Source organism: Macaca nemestrina, chromosome 7, assembly GCF_043159975.1.
Source record: "Macaca nemestrina isolate mMacNem1 chromosome 7, mMacNem.hap1, whole genome shotgun sequence".
Classification (NCBI taxonomy): domain Eukaryota; kingdom Metazoa; phylum Chordata; class Mammalia; order Primates; family Cercopithecidae; genus Macaca; species Macaca nemestrina.
Genome location: NC_092131.1, coordinates 58240373 through 58258801, shown reverse-complemented (window position 1 = coordinate 58258801; position 18429 = coordinate 58240373). Strand labels below are relative to the sequence as shown.

At 42.4% G+C, this 18429-nt stretch overlaps 2 protein-coding genes across 2 annotated transcripts in view; one reads left to right on the top strand and one right to left on the bottom strand.

Moving 5' to 3' along the window:
* The first annotated feature begins 2269 nt into the window (after positions 1 to 2269).
* On the top strand, positions 2270 to 16914 carry LOC105481855 (kelch domain containing 2). Its single transcript, XM_011741651.3, has 13 exons — positions 2270 to 2836; positions 6093 to 6172; positions 7860 to 7977; positions 11145 to 11260; positions 11484 to 11565; positions 11727 to 11810; positions 13363 to 13443; positions 13516 to 13574; positions 13981 to 14090; positions 14492 to 14564; positions 16146 to 16233; positions 16319 to 16371; positions 16604 to 16914. The coding sequence occupies exons 1-13, from the start codon at positions 2684 to 2686 to the stop codon at positions 16725 to 16727; spliced, it is 1221 nt and encodes a 406-aa protein (XP_011739953.1). The 5' UTR covers positions 2270 to 2683; the 3' UTR covers positions 16728 to 16914.
* The window catches only part of LOC105481854 (nuclear export mediator factor), an 85025-nt gene continuing 69769 nt past the window's right edge, over positions 3174 to 18429 (bottom strand). Inside the window, exon 33 of the mRNA XM_011741649.3 lies at positions 3174 to 18227. Coding sequence (XP_011739951.2) covers positions 18150 to 18227 — 78 coding nt within the window. The 3' untranslated portion in view covers positions 3174 to 18149. The remainder of the gene's footprint in view (positions 18228 to 18429) is intronic.

The window sequence follows — 18429 nt, the reverse complement described above, 5'->3', positions numbered from 1 at the left end:
TAACAGTACCACTTGTCACACACAGTTCATCCTAGATTCACCTGATAAGGTGACTGTGTTAGCTGATTAGCTGTATTCAGAGGAAAAGCAAACTTCTCATATCTTTGACAGAAGGTGGTTTTGCAACATGCGCAAGAGGCCACTGAAGTTAAGCTCATACTTCAAGCTTAGAATTTAACAGGGGAAACTAATAATAGACAAGTAATTAATTACATGATGGTTTTAATAAGTGGTATGGAGAAGTACCAAGGATGCTAACAGCATCTAATAGGGAACCTAAAAGTAGACTGGGGCATCCAGAAAGGTTTCCCCAAGGAAGTTTCAACTGAATTGAGAGGTGAAGAATAAGTTATGGCCGAGTGCAGTGGCCCTGTAATTCCAGCACTTTGGGAGGCCGAGGTGGGAGGATCACTTGAGGTCAGGAGTTCGAGACCAGCCGGGCCAACACGGCCAAACCCCATCTCTACTAAAAATACAAAAATTAGCCGGGAGTGGTGGCAGACACCTGTAATCCCAGCTACTCGGGAGGCAGAGGCAGGAGAATCATTCGGATCTGGGAGGTGGAGGTTGCAGTGAGCGAGATCGAGCCATTGCACTCAAGCCTGGGGGACAAGAGCGAGACTGCTCTCAAATACAAAAACAAACAAACAAAAAGGTGATAGAAGGGTAATGTAGCTGTAGCTGGAAGGAGGACCCAGCCAGGAATTGAAGCTGGAAAGGCAAGCGGGGGCTGGACCATGCTGAGTCTTCTTGCACAGCACTGTGATATGAATAATTATTATTATTATTATTGAGACGGAGTTTCATTCTTGTTGCCCAGTCTGGAGTACAACCGTGCCCTCTCGGTTCACTGTGACCTCCACCTCCGGGCTTCAAGAGTTTCTCCTGCCTCAGCCTCCCAAGTAACTGGGATTACAGGCGCCGGCCACCCCGCCTGCGTAATTTTTTTGTATTTTTAGTAGAGAAGGGGTTTCGCCATGTTGGCCAGACTGGTCTCGAACTCCTGACCTCAGGTGATCCTCCTGTCTCAGCCTCCCAAAGTGTTGGGATTACAGGCGTGAGTCACCGCGCCCAGCCGAGATTTGAAATTTGGATTCTACTAAGGACGACGGGAGCCAGCACAAGGTTTTCAAGTGACTTGATCAGATTCCCAAGGTTGGTTCACAAGGAACTTCGATAATCGCAAAGTCTAGTGAGCATAATTGCACTGGGAGAAGGCACTGCTGCAAGAATCCTGTGAGCCAGACAGATGAGGGCACCAACCAGGGTGGGTGGCAGATAAGGTCTTAACAGCCTCAAGGTGATTTGCTTCCTTGTTGAAGGCTTTAATTAATCCTCTTAAGTAACTTTCAAGTTCTTGAGTTCAAGTAAACACACTGGTCCACTAGGGGAGGAGTGTCAGGCTATAAACATTTTAATAATTTAAAAAAAAAAGGCTTTAATTGGTCAAAGTATTCATTTTCTATGGAGTGCTCCCAACCAGAAGATGAGGGAAATGGAGATAATGAAGCACGCCCCTCCTACCAAACACGATAAATTCTAGAGGCACTGTGAGATCAGGAATTTAAGGTGTATTTTTGTCCCACCCTGTTTTACAGGTGAGGTATCAAGTACGGTAACTCGTAATTTTCTTTTGGCCCAATCGAAAGGTATCATATAAAACAAAAGAAAGCTGTGTATGCGTGAAAAGGATCCGCCTTCCTCTCTGAAGAAAAGGGTGATTACGGCTTCGGAAACGCTTTTCAACCCAACACTGCTGCCCGGCTGGCGGCAACGGCGGCGGCGGCAACGACAGATTCCTGCAGAAGCGGCGCCCGGCAGGGGCGGCGGGAGCTCGGGAGAGGCCGCCGGGGATCGGGCGGGGCCCCGCGTGAGAGCTAAGCGCCTGCCCTCGCGCCCGCAGGACAGCAGGGCCTGCATCGACTCTAAGGCGAGACCAGAAACTTGCTAGTGGAGCAATTCTGGTGCCCCTGCCAGGGCTGTGAACCCTCTGAGATCATCCCTCAATCAAACGAATAGAAATTCTCGGGAAGAAAAAAAAAAATTGCAGGAATCCGGCTAAAATTCAGCAGCTTTCAGGGACCGATTCAGGGCATTATCCCTGTGGTTCCCTCGGCGAAAGGAGACTCGAAGCGCGACTGGAAGTCGCCGGGCCCCACAGAGCTGCGGTGCCCAGGCCGTAGGCTGTGGCGCGGGCGGAGGCGGCGGCGGCGGCGGCGGCTGCGGCAGCGGCAGCGGCAGCGGGAGGACTCGGCGCTGGGGGCGCTGAGCGGCAGCCTCGCTTCCGGAGCTCGGCGGGCGGCGTCAGAGGAACGGGCGGCTTCCGGTCGGGGCGTAAACAAGGCCGTGGGCTGCAGGAGGCGGGGCGGACGGGCTGCAAGAGGGAGCCGGCCAGACCCGGATCTCTTCCCCGCCGTGCTCCGGGTCCCGGGCCCGCGCCGCCGCCGCCTGGCTCCGCTCGCGGCCCCGCTGTCTGCAGGCGTGCCCCGGCGGCGGCGGAGAGCCGTCCTCGGCCGAGGAGGCTGGTAAACGCGAGCGCAGGCGGCAAAGGGGCCTTAACGCCGTCCCTTTTGCCGCCGCCTTCTTTTTGCCGCGCGCCACTGTGCATTTCTCTCCTTTTCCTTTGTTTCTTTGGCCCCTCGCGGGTGTGGGCATTCCTGGTGAGCAAAAGTGCAGCCTCAAGATGGCTGATGGCAACGAGGATATGCGGGCGGACGACTTGCCGGGGCCAGCCTTCGAGAGCTATGAGTCCATGGAGCTCGCCTGCCCCGCCGAGCGCAGCGGCCACGTAGCCGTCAGCGACGGGCGCCACATGTTCGTCTGGGGCGGCTACAAGGTCAGTGAGTGGCCGGGCCGCGGCAGACGTCGCTCGGCTGTGACTTGGGTCTGGGTTCGCGGCCAGGCGGGGAGGCCAGAGCGGCCCGCCAAGGGCGCTCCCCGCCTCCGTCGCGCGCCCCACCTCAGACTCTGCCCGTTGGTTGGTTTTTCTTGCGCGCGGGAATCTTCCTTCTCTCCAGTCCCCCAACCCGTCTCGAACCTCCAGGGCTGCTGGCACGTCAACCTGGTGCTCACAAAGCCAACTCACTCCCACCCCCGTTGTTGCCATTGGAGCGTTATTCCGGGGAAGGCCCTGTTAATGTTGCTTGGGCGGTGCATTCGGAAGGGTTGGGGTGTGTAAGGTGACGGTGTGTGATATCACTCAGACGCGTTATCAGGACGGCCTACGAGGACTTTACCCTCTGGAGCTAGAAACCGCTGCCCACTTAACGGGGAGTCCGAGGTGTAGGAAAACTGGAATTCCAAAAGGTTACAGGAATCACCTTATTCAGCCTTCTCGCCTGTGCAAATGGCCATCATACTATTGTTTGAACCTCTCAGGACTATTTTCCTTCTGGCTTCAGCTGGGTGAAGTTTTTCAGCAGACACCCGTATTAAAGATAATGGAAAAGCTCCACCAGTAACCAAAAAATCCACAGCATCAAATGAACACAGAGTGCAGCTCTTTGACTCTCCGATCCCCTGGTTATAAACAACGTGATTAGTTAGCAGTTTAAAGCCAGTTGCCCTTCTTTACCGTGCTACCTCGGAAATCTAGAATTTTATTTGCTGGGATGGCTCTGATCCAGTCCACCACAAAATTCCTCTCTGGTCTTGAAAATGTTCTCCGCCCTCCCTATGCCCATGCCTTGTGATTGCTTTTAGCTTATGGTACAGTTGATTTGATCATAGTTGACCATTTTTGAGACAGCTTTCAAAGATAGCTGTCCTGATACTTTAATTTGGTTTAACTGCAGAAGTAATTTTTTGCCAATCCTAATTAATCTGCAGTGTTTTTCCCAGTCTCCGGTGAATGTGGTTAGAAAATAGAAAGGGGGGCTGGGCGCGGTGGCTCACTCCTCTAATCCTAGCACTTTGGGAGGCCAAGGTAGGTGGATCACCTGAAGTCAGGAGCTGGAGACCAGTCTGGCCAACATGGTGAAACTCCGTGTCTACTAAAAATACAAAAAAAATTAGCCGGGCGTGGTGACGGGCGCCCTAATCCTGGCTACTTGGGAGGCGGAGGTTGCAGTGAGCTGAGACGGCGCCATTGCACTCCAGCCCGGGCAACAAGAAGGAAACTGTCTCAAAAATACTTTAGAAAGGGGTAGGGAATTGCAAGGAGGGGAGCAAGCATGTAGTCACCCTTATAAAAATGTAAATTAATTCCCCTGGAGAAACCTGTCAATTACACTTCTGTCTAAGCTACCTAATTCATAATTGTATTTTTAAAATGACAGCATGAAAGAATGAGACTTTGGGAGTGGGGCAGGGGAGGATTCTCAATGTGGAGTATTTCTTGTGGTGGATTTAAAAAGGCCTGGATGATTGGGACTGATTCAGGGAGAAGCACACAATCACTGAATTGGATGGTTCTGAAACAGACTGCCCTCCCCATTTATGGCTGGTGGCTGGAACTCTGAGGGTAGGCACAGAAGCCCTTGGAGACTGTTTCAAAGGCAATAAACCTTGGCTTCCTACATAGTAGGCAGTTTTCCTCCCCAGGACAGGCTGGTCACCTCTGGGTCAGCCCACTTCCAGCCTTTCCCTTCATCACCGGTGGGGTGGAAAAAGAAGTGTTTACATGGTCAACTGTTCTGTTTCTGTATGTTTAATATTCAAGCTTGCTGGACTTTGACACCCATTTTTGGCTAGCCGCAGTCGTGTACTGTATCAACATTGTTTGGAAAGTGGCTAGGGAGGGTCAAAGGCAGGGAATGTCAAGCAGTTGTTAAAGTTCAGGGAAAGGATAGAATCCTGGCGCCACCATTACTTCATAAATAACCTTGGGCAAATTACTTAAACTCTAAACTCATTTTCTCATAAAATCAGCTATTTTTTAGGGTTGTTGTAAGGATTACATAAAGCAATCCATGGATAGCTTTCAGCTGCAGCATATGGTAGGCTCAGTCTGTGTTAGGAATTAATACCTGAAGGGAAATGGAGCAGAACAAAGAACTTAAAATTCTGCATGAGGATTTAATATTTTGCATATTTGCAGTTCTGCCCTCTCTGTTGCTGCTTAGAGAATGAATAGGTGAAAGGAAGGCGTGCCTAGAAAACCACGCATCGTGTTAGTGTGGATCAGTGTGGATCAGGCACTTTCAGTAACAGCCTGCTGACGATGGCACAGGTAGTCTCCCGATGTCTTGCAGCTGAAATTTGGTGCATGGTTCTGTTCAGGATAAAGCTGCCTTAGAGAGTTCCCAGAGATCTCTTGGCTGGGCACAATGGCTCACAGCCTGTAATCCCAGCACTTTGGGAGGCTGAGGTGGGTGGATTGCTAGAGGTCGGGAGTTTGAGACCAGCCTGGCTAACATGGTGAAACCCTGTCTCTACTAAAAATACAAAAATTAGCCAGGTGTGATGGCAAGCTATCTGTAGTCCCAGCTACTCAGGAGCTGAGGCATGAGAATTGCTTGAACCCAGGAGGTGGACGTTGCAGTGAGCCAGCAGAGATCGCGCCACTGCACTCCATCCTGAGCGATAGAGACTTGGATTAAAAAAAAAAAAAAAGTTCCCAGAGATCTCTTCTTGCCCTATTGTAACTGCTGTATCAAAATTCTGAATTAAGAGCTATCTATATTTTTTTTTTTTTTTTTTTTTTTTTGAGACGGAGTCTCACGCTGTTGCCCAGGCTGGAGTGCAGTGGCGCGATCTCGGCTCACTGCAAGCTCCGCCTCCTGGGTTCACGCCATTCTCCTGCCTCAACCTCCTGAGTAGCTAGGACTACAGGCGCCCGCCACCGCGCCCGGCTAATTTTTTGTATTTTTAGTAGAGACGGGGTTTCACTGTGGTCTCGATCTCCTGACCTTGTGATCCGCCCGCCTCGGCCTCCCAAAGTGCTGGGATTACAGGCTTCAGCCACCGCGCCCGGCCAAGAGCTATCTATATTGAGCTTTACCTTGAGTGTGTGGCATGGGTTGGGGGGAGGATTGTGTACTATAATACCTATTTAACTTTTCATCAAATTAGTATGTCAAGATCGATTTAAAAAATACAGTAGTGCCTCTTTAAAATCAGTTTTTATATTTATAATTTTTTTTTATTTTTAGAGTAATCAAGTCAGAGGATTATATGACTTTTATCTGCCTAGAGAAGAACTATGGATCTACAACATGGAGACTGGAAGATGGTAAATGTGGATATTATAAGGGGGACTAAAAAATTCAGATAAGGGCTGGGCATGGTGGCTGGCTCATGCCTATAATCCCAGCACTTTGGGAGGCCGACGCGGGCGGATCACTTGAGGTCAGGAGTTCAACACCAGCCTGGGCAACATGGTGAAACCCCATCTCTACTAAAAATACAAAAATTAGCCAGGTGTGGTGACGTGCACAGGTAATTGCAGCTACTTGGGAGGCTGAGGTGAGAGAATTTCTTGAACCCGGGAGGCAGAGGTGGCAGTGAGCCAAGATTGCACCACTGCACTCCAGCCTGGGTAACAGAACAAAACTGTCTCCAAAAACAAACAAACAAAAAAATCAGATGTGGCTGCAAAGAAAAAAATGTAAAACCCATTTTAAGCTATTTATATATTCTAAAAACACTGTTCTGCTACTTTAGCTTAGCTGCTAATCTTAATTTAGCACCTGTTCTGTTGTTACTACTTCTGATAACTTAGAATAAATTTCTATCCCAAGTATCATAGTAATATTTAAAATAGATGTAGAGGCTTCAGATCTAGAATGGAAAGATAATGTTCCATTTTTTTCAAGATACTAAGTCTTCTATCTTGAATAAGGAAAGGATTTTAAATGGTTGTTAGATTTTAGATTGTATAGAATTTTATCTCCTAAAAATAAAGGTGGTATTCTATTTTAATGAGCTCTCAAAATTTGCATGCAAATCTTTTTTTTTTTTTTGCCACAGAATCTAGTTCTGTCGCCCAGGTTGGAGTGCAGTGGCCGGATCTCAGCTCACTGCAAGCTCCGCCTCCCGGGTTTACGCCATTCTCCTGCCTCAGCCTCCCAAGTAGCTGGGACTACAGGCATGTGCCACAACGCCCGGCTAATTTTTTGTATTTTTAGTAGAGATGGGGTTTCACCATGTTAACCAGAATAGTCTCGGTTTCTTGACCTTGTGATCCACCTGCCTCGGCCTCCCAAAGTGCTGCAATAACAGGCGTGAGCCACTGTGCCCAGCCAAAAATAGTAACTTTTTAAAAAGTGAGCCTTCTAAAACTTTAAGTTTAGCAAAGATAAATATTATATCTGACAGTTTTAGCAGAAGACCTTGAGTATACTGTTAGAATTTTAAATATTAGATTCCTTAGGTTGATTCAGATCAATTTTTAGATTCAGAATGAGTTAATACATACAAAGCACTCAGGAATGCCTGGCACATGGCACTACCTGTTTGTAGTGTTACATAAAGGACTGAATCTGATGCATATGAACAGCTAAAAGGTGACTGAAGAAAAAACACTGAATTAATCTATCAGGACTGGGAATGTTGAGGTTTTCCTTCTGGGCTCCTGGCCCACTCAAAAACAAAACAACTTATGGCCATGTAAATAAATAGCAAACAATTTAGTCTGAGAAACATAAAATGGTATGCTCCTAGAATAGTAAAATATGACTTAGGCTTTCAGAATCTCTCATTATGCCTGTACAATGGGACCAGCTGGCACTGTCTGTGGAATAGGTAAAGAGGGAAAAACACATTCCTTGAACTAAGTTTAGACCTAGAAGAGACCCTAGAGGCACTGTCTACTCTGCCTTCTCGTTTTATTCCTTTATTGTGAGGATATAAGTAGAAGAAAAATAGACTTCTGCATTTTTTCCCTTTAACTTACATACATTTAATTTATTCCCCCTTAGGAAAAAAATCAACACTGAAGGTGATGTTCCTCCTTCTATGTCAGGAAGCTGTGCTGTGTGTGTAGACAGGGTGCTGTACTTGTTTGGAGGACACCATTCAAGAGGCAATACCAATAAGGTTAGTGTTTCCAAGGATTATGGCTGGAGGCATTTTTATTCTTACTATCTTTCAAACAACTGCAAATTTCTAAGGTTAGCCCAAGACTTATTTGTGTCCCAGTTAAAAATGATTTGTACTTGATTATGATATGAATGTGCATTTTAGTATTTTGTTTGTCAATCTATATTTACCTAGGCATTATGTAAAATCAACTTTTGCTGGTAACTTGTGTGCAGTAACTTCCTGAGTGGTTTTTCTTTGTGCTTTTTGCAGCTACTTGTTCTCTTAGAACCCTTAAATGTTAGATGAACATTAGTAATAAAATTGCAGACAAAATAAAGACAAGATGTAATGGAGGGAAGGTTAAAAATGAGCAGGCCAACCAGTCAGAAAGCCATAAGGATAAATTAAAACTGACAAAACTACATGTTAACATTCCTATAAAGTGGTGCCAAAGATACTGCTGTTCAGACTTTGCCGTATTTTGTTCCAAGTAGGAAAAAGACATCACTTCTTCTCTTTCAGACCAATAAGAGACAGATTAAGTCAATCAGAAATGATACATATGCCATGTATTAGTGCTTATTGAGTTGCCAAATAAATGAATCGATAGGAGTCTACTAAGTTGGCAACTTAGTAAGCACTTTATATGCTGAGCACTTGACTGGACACTGGAGACAGAAGAATGATACAGTTCTCACCTCTTGGAACTCATTCTAGAAGGGACACATATAGTAAGTAAATCACTGCAGTAGCATCTGCTAGAGAGATACACAGCACCTGGCATATAGAAAATAACTCAGTAAGTATTGTTGAATCTGAAAAAGTCTTTGACATTGTGTTTGGTGGGATGAGGGAACAGAACAAGAAAAATCTTGACCGAAGAGGTGATGCTTGAACTGAATAAAAAAACTGGAAGGAGTAGCCAAGATAAAGAGATATAAGCAAATGCGTTTTTTTGGGGTGGGGCGGGGTGGGGACAGAGTCTTGCTCTGTCGCCCAGGCTGGAATGCAGTGGCACAATCTTGGCTCACTGCAACCTCCGCCTCCCAGGTTCAAGTGATTCTCGTACCTCAGCCTCCTGAGTAGCTGGGATTACCGGCATGCATCACCATGCCCGGCTAATTTTTTTGTATTGTTAGTAGAGACAGGGTTTCACCATGCTAGCTAGGCTGGTATTGAACTCCTGACCTCAGGTGATCCACCTGCTTCGGCCTCACAAAGTGCTGGGATTACAGACGTGAGCCACCGCGCCTGGCAGCAAATGTCTTAATTATGGAAATTCCAAGTGGATGGAACATGTGGCTGAGATGGTTTCAAACTATGTTCTTAGAAACTTTAGGGATTTCAGATGCCTTGGGACACCTGTGGGAGGAGCATATGGTGTTAGGTAGGCTCCAAGCTGCCCCTTCCTCCTCCGTTTTAACATGTGTAGCTCCACTTTTGTTTGTATACATTGGGCTTTTGCTTTGTATTTTGCTTGAAGAAAGAGTTCTATGCCTGAAAGATTGTGAGGCACATCTATAGGCTATCATTGAGCCATATATATTTCAGAGCCAAGGGGGAGAACAATAACTGACACAACTTAAAAGCTTGGGACAAACTGTGGTTTTATGGACAAGGTTTTATGGACAAGGAGACAAGCTGTGGTTTTATGGAGGTAGTTACAGAAACAATGGTAGTATGTCGAGTGGCTAGGGCTGTGTGTTTTAAGTTTGACTCAGTGGAAGCTTGAGTGTCTCAGAGAAGAAATACATATATTGTGGTCAGATATATTCAGTTGCCTGGATGTGAACCCTTTAAAGGAAAGATCCTTAATTAAGTTAATTAATTTAAGTATTGATCCTTAATCTCTTTAATCTTAAAGATTAACTCAATTAACTCTTTAATCTTAAAGAGGCACCGAGTACATATTTGTTAAATTGAATTTAAAGGTAAAATTACTAAACCTAATTTTTTTTGGGTAATACCATTCTGATACCCATAAATTAAATAACTACAATTCAGAGTCCCTATATCAGGGCCAGGTGTGGTGGCTTATGCTTACAATCCAGCACTTTGGGAGGCCCAAGTGGGCACATCACTTGAGGCCAGGAGTTTGAGACCAGCCTGGCCAACATGACAAAAACCTGTCTCTACTAAAAATACAAAAATTAGCTGGGCATGTTGGTGCATGTCTGTAATGCCAGCTACAGGAGGCAGAAATTGCAGTGAGCCAAGATCATGCCACTGCACTCCAGCCTGGGTGACAGTGAGATTCTGTCCCCACCAAAAATAATAATAATAAAATAAATATGGCTATCAGCACAGTTTTGCACTTGCAAAAATATGGAACCAGCCCAATGCCCACCAATCAACAAGTGGATAAAGAAAATGTAGTGCATACATATACCAAGGAATACTACTCTGCCATAAAAAGGAACAAAATAATGGCATTTGCAGCAACCTAGATGGAAATGGAGACCGTTATTCTAAGTGAAGTAACTCAGGAATGGAAAACCAAACACCGTATGTTCTCAGTCGTAAGTGGGAGCTAAGCTATGAGGATGCAAAGGCATAAGAATGATACAATGGACTTTGGAGACTCAGAGGGAAAGGGTGATAGGTGGATGAAGGATAAAAGACTACACATTGGGTACAGTGTACACTGCTTGGGTGATGAGTGCACCAAAATCGCAGAAATCACCACGAAAGACCTTAGACATGTAACCAAACACCACCTGTTCCCCAAAAACCTATTGAGATAAAAAATAAAAAAATAAAAATGGGAAAAGAAAATATATGGCTGTCTTAGCCAGGTATGGTGGTCCATGCCTGTGGTCCATCTACTTGGGAAGCTAAGGTGGGAAGATAACTAAGCCCAGGAGTTGAGATTATAGTAATCTATGATTGTGCCACTGCACTCCAGCCTGGGCAAGAGAGACCCTGTCTCTTAAAAAAAAAATAAAGTGCGGCTATGAAAAAAAAATTAGTCGAGCTAACTGTGTGCTTAGTGACTTAGGAGATTGGTATTCAGTCACAGAGTCCTAATCTGGACTCTGAGCAGTCTGGCAGCCAGTCTGCAGTCACAATTCCAGTAGCACTGAATTAGATGGTACTCTTACCATAAATCATAGTAAAATTAAATGCTAAACTTGAATTTCTTTCATATAACCAAATCTAACGGAAACCATTGCTTCTGACAGTTCTACATGCTGGATTCAAGGTCTACAGACAGAGTGTTACAATGGGAAAGAATTGATTGCCAAGGAATTCCTCCATCATCAAAGGACAAACTTGGAGTCTGGGTATATAAAAACAAGTGAGTTGGTAGCATTACAGGTTTGGGTTTTTATGTGTAAAGTGCTTTACCATTCAAGTATCCTTAACCAGTGACCATTTGCACAGAACATACCTCATAGGGCCCATATGAAGATTAACTGAGTAAATACATGAAAGCATTTAACACAGCACTTAAGATAAAGTGCTTGTATCCTATCCTACGGGTATTTGAATTTTTAGTGTCTTGGTTTTTCATCAAACAGGTTAATATTTTTTGGAGGGTATGGATATTTGCCTGAAGATAAAGTATTGGGAACTTTTGAATTTGATGAAACATCTTTTTGGGTAAGTGAAGTTCTGTATTTGCATATGGCCTCCTTAGTATATTGAAATAATACATTTTATGTTTGCTAATAAGTTTTGTGCACTTTTCTTTGGTAATCAGGCAGGCCATCTAATTTTATAAATGTCATTTGTAAAATAACTCAGATTCTTATTTTCTGTAGAATTCAAGTCATCCAAGAGGATGGAATGATCATGTACATATTTTAGATACTGAAACATTTACCTGGAGCCAGCCTATAACTACTGTGAGTTGCTAAAGAATAAAACGGGGAGGGTTGGGGTGCGGAGAGAGGTATACCAGAGTTGGAAGATACTGTAAAAGTGACAGTTCATTCTTGTTTTCTGGGGATAAGATCGGTAACTTTAATGATTTCCAAGGAATCTAGAACACAGAAGTTTAATGAATGCATGAAATGACTAATGCAGTATCTATTATTTAATACTTTTTTTTTGAGACAGTTTTACACTGTTGCCTGGGCTGGAGTGCAGTGGCAGGATCTCCGCTCACTGCCACGTCTGCCTCCCGGGTTCAAGCAATTCTCGTGCCTCAGCTTCCTCAGTACCTGGGATTACAGGCGCCCGCCACCAGGCCCAGCTAATTTTTTTTTTTGTGAGACGGAGTCCTGCTCTGTTGCCCAGGCTGGAGTGCAGTGGCGCGATCTCCGCTCACTGCAAGCTCCGCCGCCTTCCGGGTTAACGCCATTCTCCTGCCTCAGCCTCCAGAGTAGCTGGGACTACAGGCGCCTGCCACCACACCCGGCAAATTTTTTTGTGTTTTCAGTAGAGACGGGGTTTCACCGTGTTTGCCAGGATGGTCTCGAACTCCTGACCTCGTGATCCGCCCGCCTCGGCCTCCCAAAGTGCTGGGATTACAGGCATGAACCACCATGCCCAACCTATCTAATACATTTTACATGATAGAAGTGTTTGATTTTTTTTCAGATTTGGGGATATTTGTATTATATACTTAACAGCTATCTCTAATCCAAAGATCCAAAATGCTCCAATGAGCATTTCCTTTCAGTATCATGTTGGCACTCAAATTTTCAGATTTTGGAGCATTTCAGATTTTGGATTTTCTGATTACAGATACTCAACCTGTAATTAAATAACTCTGCACTAGATAGGAACTTGTATTACTTAAATATTAGATTTCTTTTCCCTCTGACACAGATATTATATTTCTTTTCCCTCTGACACAGATATTATATAATATGCCAGCCTTTATTTTAAAAGAGAAAAAATAAAGCAGCCTGTTATGTTAGCCAGCCCATTCAGTAGCACATCTCAAAAATAGAAAATTAAAATGCCAAGTTTTGGTAGTCAGCTTGTAGTACTGCTGTTGTCTCTAAGTCTACACTCCAACTTTTAAAAGCTCAAGTGCCTTACATATTCTTTTTTTTTTTTTTTTTGAGACGGAGTCTCGCTTTGTCGCCCAGGCTGGAGTGCAGTGGCACCATCTTGGCTCACTGCAAGCTCCGCCTCCTGGGTTCACGCTATTCTCCTGCCTCAGCCTCCGAGTAGCTGGGATTACAGGCATGCATCACCACGCCCGGCTAATTTTTTGTATTTTTAGCAGAGACGGGGTTTCACCGTGTTAGCCAGGATGGTCTCGATCTCCTGACCTCGTGATCCACCCGTCTCGGCCTCCCAAAGTGCTAGGATTACAGGGTTGAGCCACCGCGCCCGGCCAATGCCTTACATATTCTTATCCCATATCCAGAGTAGAGTCTGGTATTTTCCCTCTGTTTATAAAAAGTTCACTTATGTACTGACTTGCTTATGTGACTCTAATAGGGTAAAACACCTTCACCTCGTGCTGCCCATGCCTGTGCAACTGTCGGAAATAGAGGCTTTGTGTTTGGAGGCAGATATCGAGTAAGTATTTAAACAACTTCAATGACTTGCTTTTGAATTCTTCAAAATGATAACTTAATTATCCTTTTCTAGGATGCTAGAATGAATGATCTTCACTATCTTAATCTGGATACATGGGAGTGGAATGAATTGTAGGTATCGCTTTAGATAAGTTTTTCCAAAATTCAGATTGTTTTTACCCTATATTCCCTACTATTGATATATAATGTCCTTGCTTAACTTTTCTGTAACTATGAAATTAAATAAACATAATTACTAGGTCCTTAAGGAATGAATTTTAGTTTTCTGTTTCCAGTTCCCGTAACTGTGTGCCTAGTACATAGCATGTGCTCAGTGTTTGTTGAAAATAAAAGGTCTGAAGTCGATTCTATCTTCAAAGAAAATATTTCAGTATAAAGCATGTAGTTTATACCAAGAAGCCTTTTTAAACTTAAGATCTCTTTTTCTGTAACATGTACATATAAATTTTAAAAGAAAACTTAAAAATACAGTAGCTGCTTCTAAATGCAGATATTGTAACTTAGCTGTTATTTTCAGAATTCCACAAGGCATATGCCCAGTTGGCCGATCTTGGCACTCACTAACACCAGTTTCTTCAGATCATCTTTTTCTCTTTGGAGGATTTACCACTGATAAACAGCCACTAAGTAAGTCCTTGAAAAATATGATAACAAAATCATCATATATCATCTATATATAATAGCTGAAAATGAGTCTATTAGAGACTTACGAGAGGGCTTATAGGGTTGGTTGGAAGGTGTGAAATTAACTTTGATCCTGTAACATAGCTATAATTGTACTATATGGCATACTTCTGCTCAATAAAGAACCTGGAGCACTTAAGAGCCCTGCTGAAGGGCTATAACATGCAAAGGGCTTACTTTGTTAATTGCAGGGAAAAAAAAAAAAAAAGAAAAGAAAATATACGCTCTGTATCTACTCATGATCTGATTTATTACCTTTCTTGCCAAAACTGTGCCCTTTAAATGTCAATGTCATATTGGTAGACTAATATACTTCATAGCTCTTTTTTCTTTGCTTTAATCAGGTGATGCCTGGACTTACTGCATCAGTAAAAATGAATGGATACAATTTAATCATCCATATACTGAAAAACCAAGGTATTTAAAGGCAATTCTTATACTGAATATGCACAAGATGTAAGAATTGAGGTTTTGGCTGCATTATATCCAGCATTCTTATTTATAAAAATCTTAGCATTCACTAAGGCTTGAAATACTTCTTAATGAAAAGAAAACCAATGTTATCCTAGTATTAAATGCTCTCCTTTCCATCATCTGTGTATGAAGAATAGGGGTGGAATTTTATTTTTGTTGCTTCCTTCCATTATAAAATTGACACATAGTTAAAATATACAATCAAGCTTTTCACTTCAATGAGTTGAACTGCATCTAAGTTTATTAAAAATGAGGGTCAGCCAGGTGTGGTGGCTCACACGGGTAATCCTAGCACTTGGGGAGGCCGAGGCAGGCAGATCACCTGAGGTCAGGAGTTCCAGCCTGGCCAACATGGTGAAACCCCATCTCTACTAAAAATACAAAATTAGCTGGGCGTGGTGGCACATGCCTGTAATCCCAACTACTTGAGAGGCTGAGGCAGGAGAATCGCCTGAACCAGGGAGGTAGAGGTTGCAGTGGGCTGAGATCGTGCCATTGCACTCCAGCTTGGGCAACAAGAGCAAAACTCTGTCTTCAAAAAAATAAAAAGGGTAGAGGTGCTGGAATGGGTAAAATTTTTAAACCTTAATCACATGGGAGGCCAGGTGCAGTGGGATTGCAGGATTACAGCTGTAATCCCAGCACTTTTGGAGGCTGAGGCAGGCAGATTGCTTGAACCAGCTTGGGCAACATGGCAAAACCCCATCTCTATAAAAAATAGAAAAATTTAGCTAGGTGTGGTAGTATATGCCTATAGTCCCAGCTATTCAGGAGGTAGAGGATGCAGTGAGCTGAGATTGCACCACTGCACTCCAGCCTGGGTGACAGAGAAAGACTGTCTCAAAAAAAAACACTACATGGGGAAAAAACAAGAACTGTCCATTCGATTTACAGTAGCACTGTATAACAAAGATGAAGAAATCAAATCATCCAAAAAGAAAAGCTTATTAAACACCGATAATTTTCTCTTGTTAATCTCAAAACAAAATGCTAAAAGAAATGATACAGTCAGAATTAGTGTTCAAAGCCTGCATTTTTTCCCCAAGCCTCTAAACCAAGTATAGTCATGCCAGTAAGACTTCATTTGCACAAATGATCTCTCCATAACACTACCAGGCCTTCTGAGACTTTATAGTTTACTCAAGCAGGGCTTTCACCATCCCTCAGATGTTCTGTGTAAGGCCAGTTGGCCCTACCTATGGAAGAAGGCATATACCACTCAGCTCCCATACGACTTTTATTGCTAACAAAGACCTAGAGAACAGATCGTTCAGTTCAAACTCCTCATTGCATAAATGAGAACTGACCAGAGAGATAAAATAATATCCAGATAAAATAGATATTGATCTGCTTTTGCTACTTTCCCTTAAGATTTTACTTCTAAAACAAACAAAAAAAGATTTTACTTCTCGCTATGATGTTTTGGTATGAACTACCTTAAGATCTCTAGTCTTTATTTCATAGCTCAAATGACCAGCTGGCGTTCTGGGTGACTTCAAACTCAAGTTTTTGTTTTAAATGCAGGTTATGGCACACAGCTTGTGCCAGTGATGAAGGAGAAGTAATTGTTTTTGGTGGATGTGCCAACAACCTGCTTGTCCATCACAGAGCTGTAAGTATACTACCTTCATATTATTACTGAAACTTACTTGCAAAAAAAAGCATTTGCTTTTAAATGTGTTCTTCCTATGTTTCAGGCACACAGTAATGAAATACTAATATTTTCAGTTCAACCAAAATCTCTTGTACGGTAAGTTAACTTTGTACTTGGCACTTAGATTATTTAAAATTGTTTCCTAAGACTTAGCACTCTCAAAAAACCAGGTTTATGGATTATTTAGGGCAATAATAAAACTTCATTGCGATAACCAGTTCCTATGAAAATCTTTGAAGAAAGAGGGATGTTTTATGTAGTTTTTCAAGTGAATGTACTTCTAAACAGTAAAGTGAAATTACTTTTCTCTTTGCTTGTCCACTTTCAGGCTAAGCTTAGAAGCAGTCATTTGCTTTAAAGAAATGTTAGCCAACTCATGGAACTGCCTTCCAAAACACTTACTTCACAGTGTTAATCAGAGGTTTGGTAGTAACAACACTTCTGGATCTTAACGCTTCATAAATAATGCCTATGATCACCTTGCATGGACAGCAATCCTGTAAACATCACAGAGTGGCATCATTTGTATAATTATATGCATTGTTGTAGTTTGCAGCTTTTGGTTTTAATGTGCATGTGAATGGCCTAGAGAACCTATTTTTGTGTCTATAAAGTTTACAATAAATGTATTTAACACCAGTAGCTGTCCTCTATTAAAGTAAAAGAAAAGTAATGGTTGGGCTTTTTACCCTGGTGAATGGTTGTTACATTTCCTTTTCGGTAACTTCAGGATATATATCTGTAGAAACATTATACTAAATAGTCTTACCATCATCAAAATGCTGAAGTCATTTTTTAAAAAATTATAGATTTTTTTTTAATGGCAAGAGTAGTCTATAATCATGTAACCTAGTGTTGTAAATACAACATAATAAAGGGTTTTTTTTTTTTTTAAACATTAATATTCACATTATGACGAGGCTGGGAAAACAAAGTGTGGAGGGACCAACAACTATGTAGTACTTTGACCTTAACGCTCCAGCGCAGCGGCTGGAGCAGGTGGTCATGCTGAATACAGGCAGGTGTTCTCCAGTCAATTACAAAGTTTTTTTTTTAATTAAAAAGTTTTGTAGCTCATGAAGGAATGGAAATAATGATTTCATTTTCCATTCTGTTAAGAGACAGGAAAAGTGGGTCAGAGTCTTTAGTGGTAAGCCTTAAAATGCACTTCTGGTATTATAGGTTAAGATGCTCTGTAACGTGCTATATTGGTAATTAATTAGTAAAGGTGGAAATTAAAATGGTACAGAACTGAATGAGACTACAAGGAAAAAAATAAGATCAAACCTGAAGGTCTACAAATGAATAGAAATGATGAACACCAATTTCTTCTAGGACTTACTAAGCTGAGTCATGAGAATTATTACTTACATTTTACATTTTGGTCTAATATATTTTTTGACAAGTATAGATGAAAGCAGAAGAAAATCCACTCCAATACTTAGTTTTCAAGACACAATCCTAAATACACCCCTGTGGCTGGCCCGTAATATATATATTAGATGTTATATACAGTAGACTTAACAAGTCAGTAGTCTAAGCAATCAAGCCACTTCACTGTTCAGTTTCTTTACATCATGAAATGAATACTTGGTATTAACCTCCCAAATGTCAAGAAAATGTAGAATAATTACAGATGTATATAATTAGCATTTAACTATCCACAAATACTTTAGGAAATCCTATCATAGACAGTGTTTCCTCTATATAAAACTGGGAAAAAAACAAGAATTAAGTCCTTTTGGTGAATAGAGCAAGGCAATGTTTAGTTCATTTTTATAATGCAGAAGTCCTGATACATGGTGTTTTCATCTTTGAACTTCCAAAAGGCTATAAAATTGGCTCTTCTCAAATATTTTAGAATTTCATTTCAGCTATTTCCTTTTTACATTCAGAAGATTGGGTGCAGACACTTTCACTTTGCCAGGAATGTTTCTTGATAAATCTGTGTCCTAAAAAAAGAAAATTGCTGAATATCTTCACATCCTATATAGTCAATCATGTTTCTTTTATGACAAAAAAGAAAAACATTTCCAAACTTTTAGCTGAAATGGTATTACTGCTTCTAATAAGACAGCATTTTCTACTAAAATAACAAAAAACTGCTAACATTTTAAATTGTACTGTCAGTCTCCACATTCCTTTTCTGAAGGA

Bases quoted from the DNA above. Each gene is read 5' to 3' on its own strand.
- LOC105481855 (XM_011741651.3), top strand. From the start codon at position 2,684: ATGGCTGATGGCAACGAGGATATGCGGGCGGACGACTTGCCGGGGCCA. The intron at 11,811-13,362 runs GTGAGTTGCTAA...TGACTCTAATAG, and splicing joins GGAGCCAGCCTATAACTACT to GGTAAAACACCTTCACCTCG. The intron at 14,091-14,491 runs GTAAGTCCTTGA...TGCTTTAATCAG, and splicing joins CACTGATAAACAGCCACTAA to GTGATGCCTGGACTTACTGC.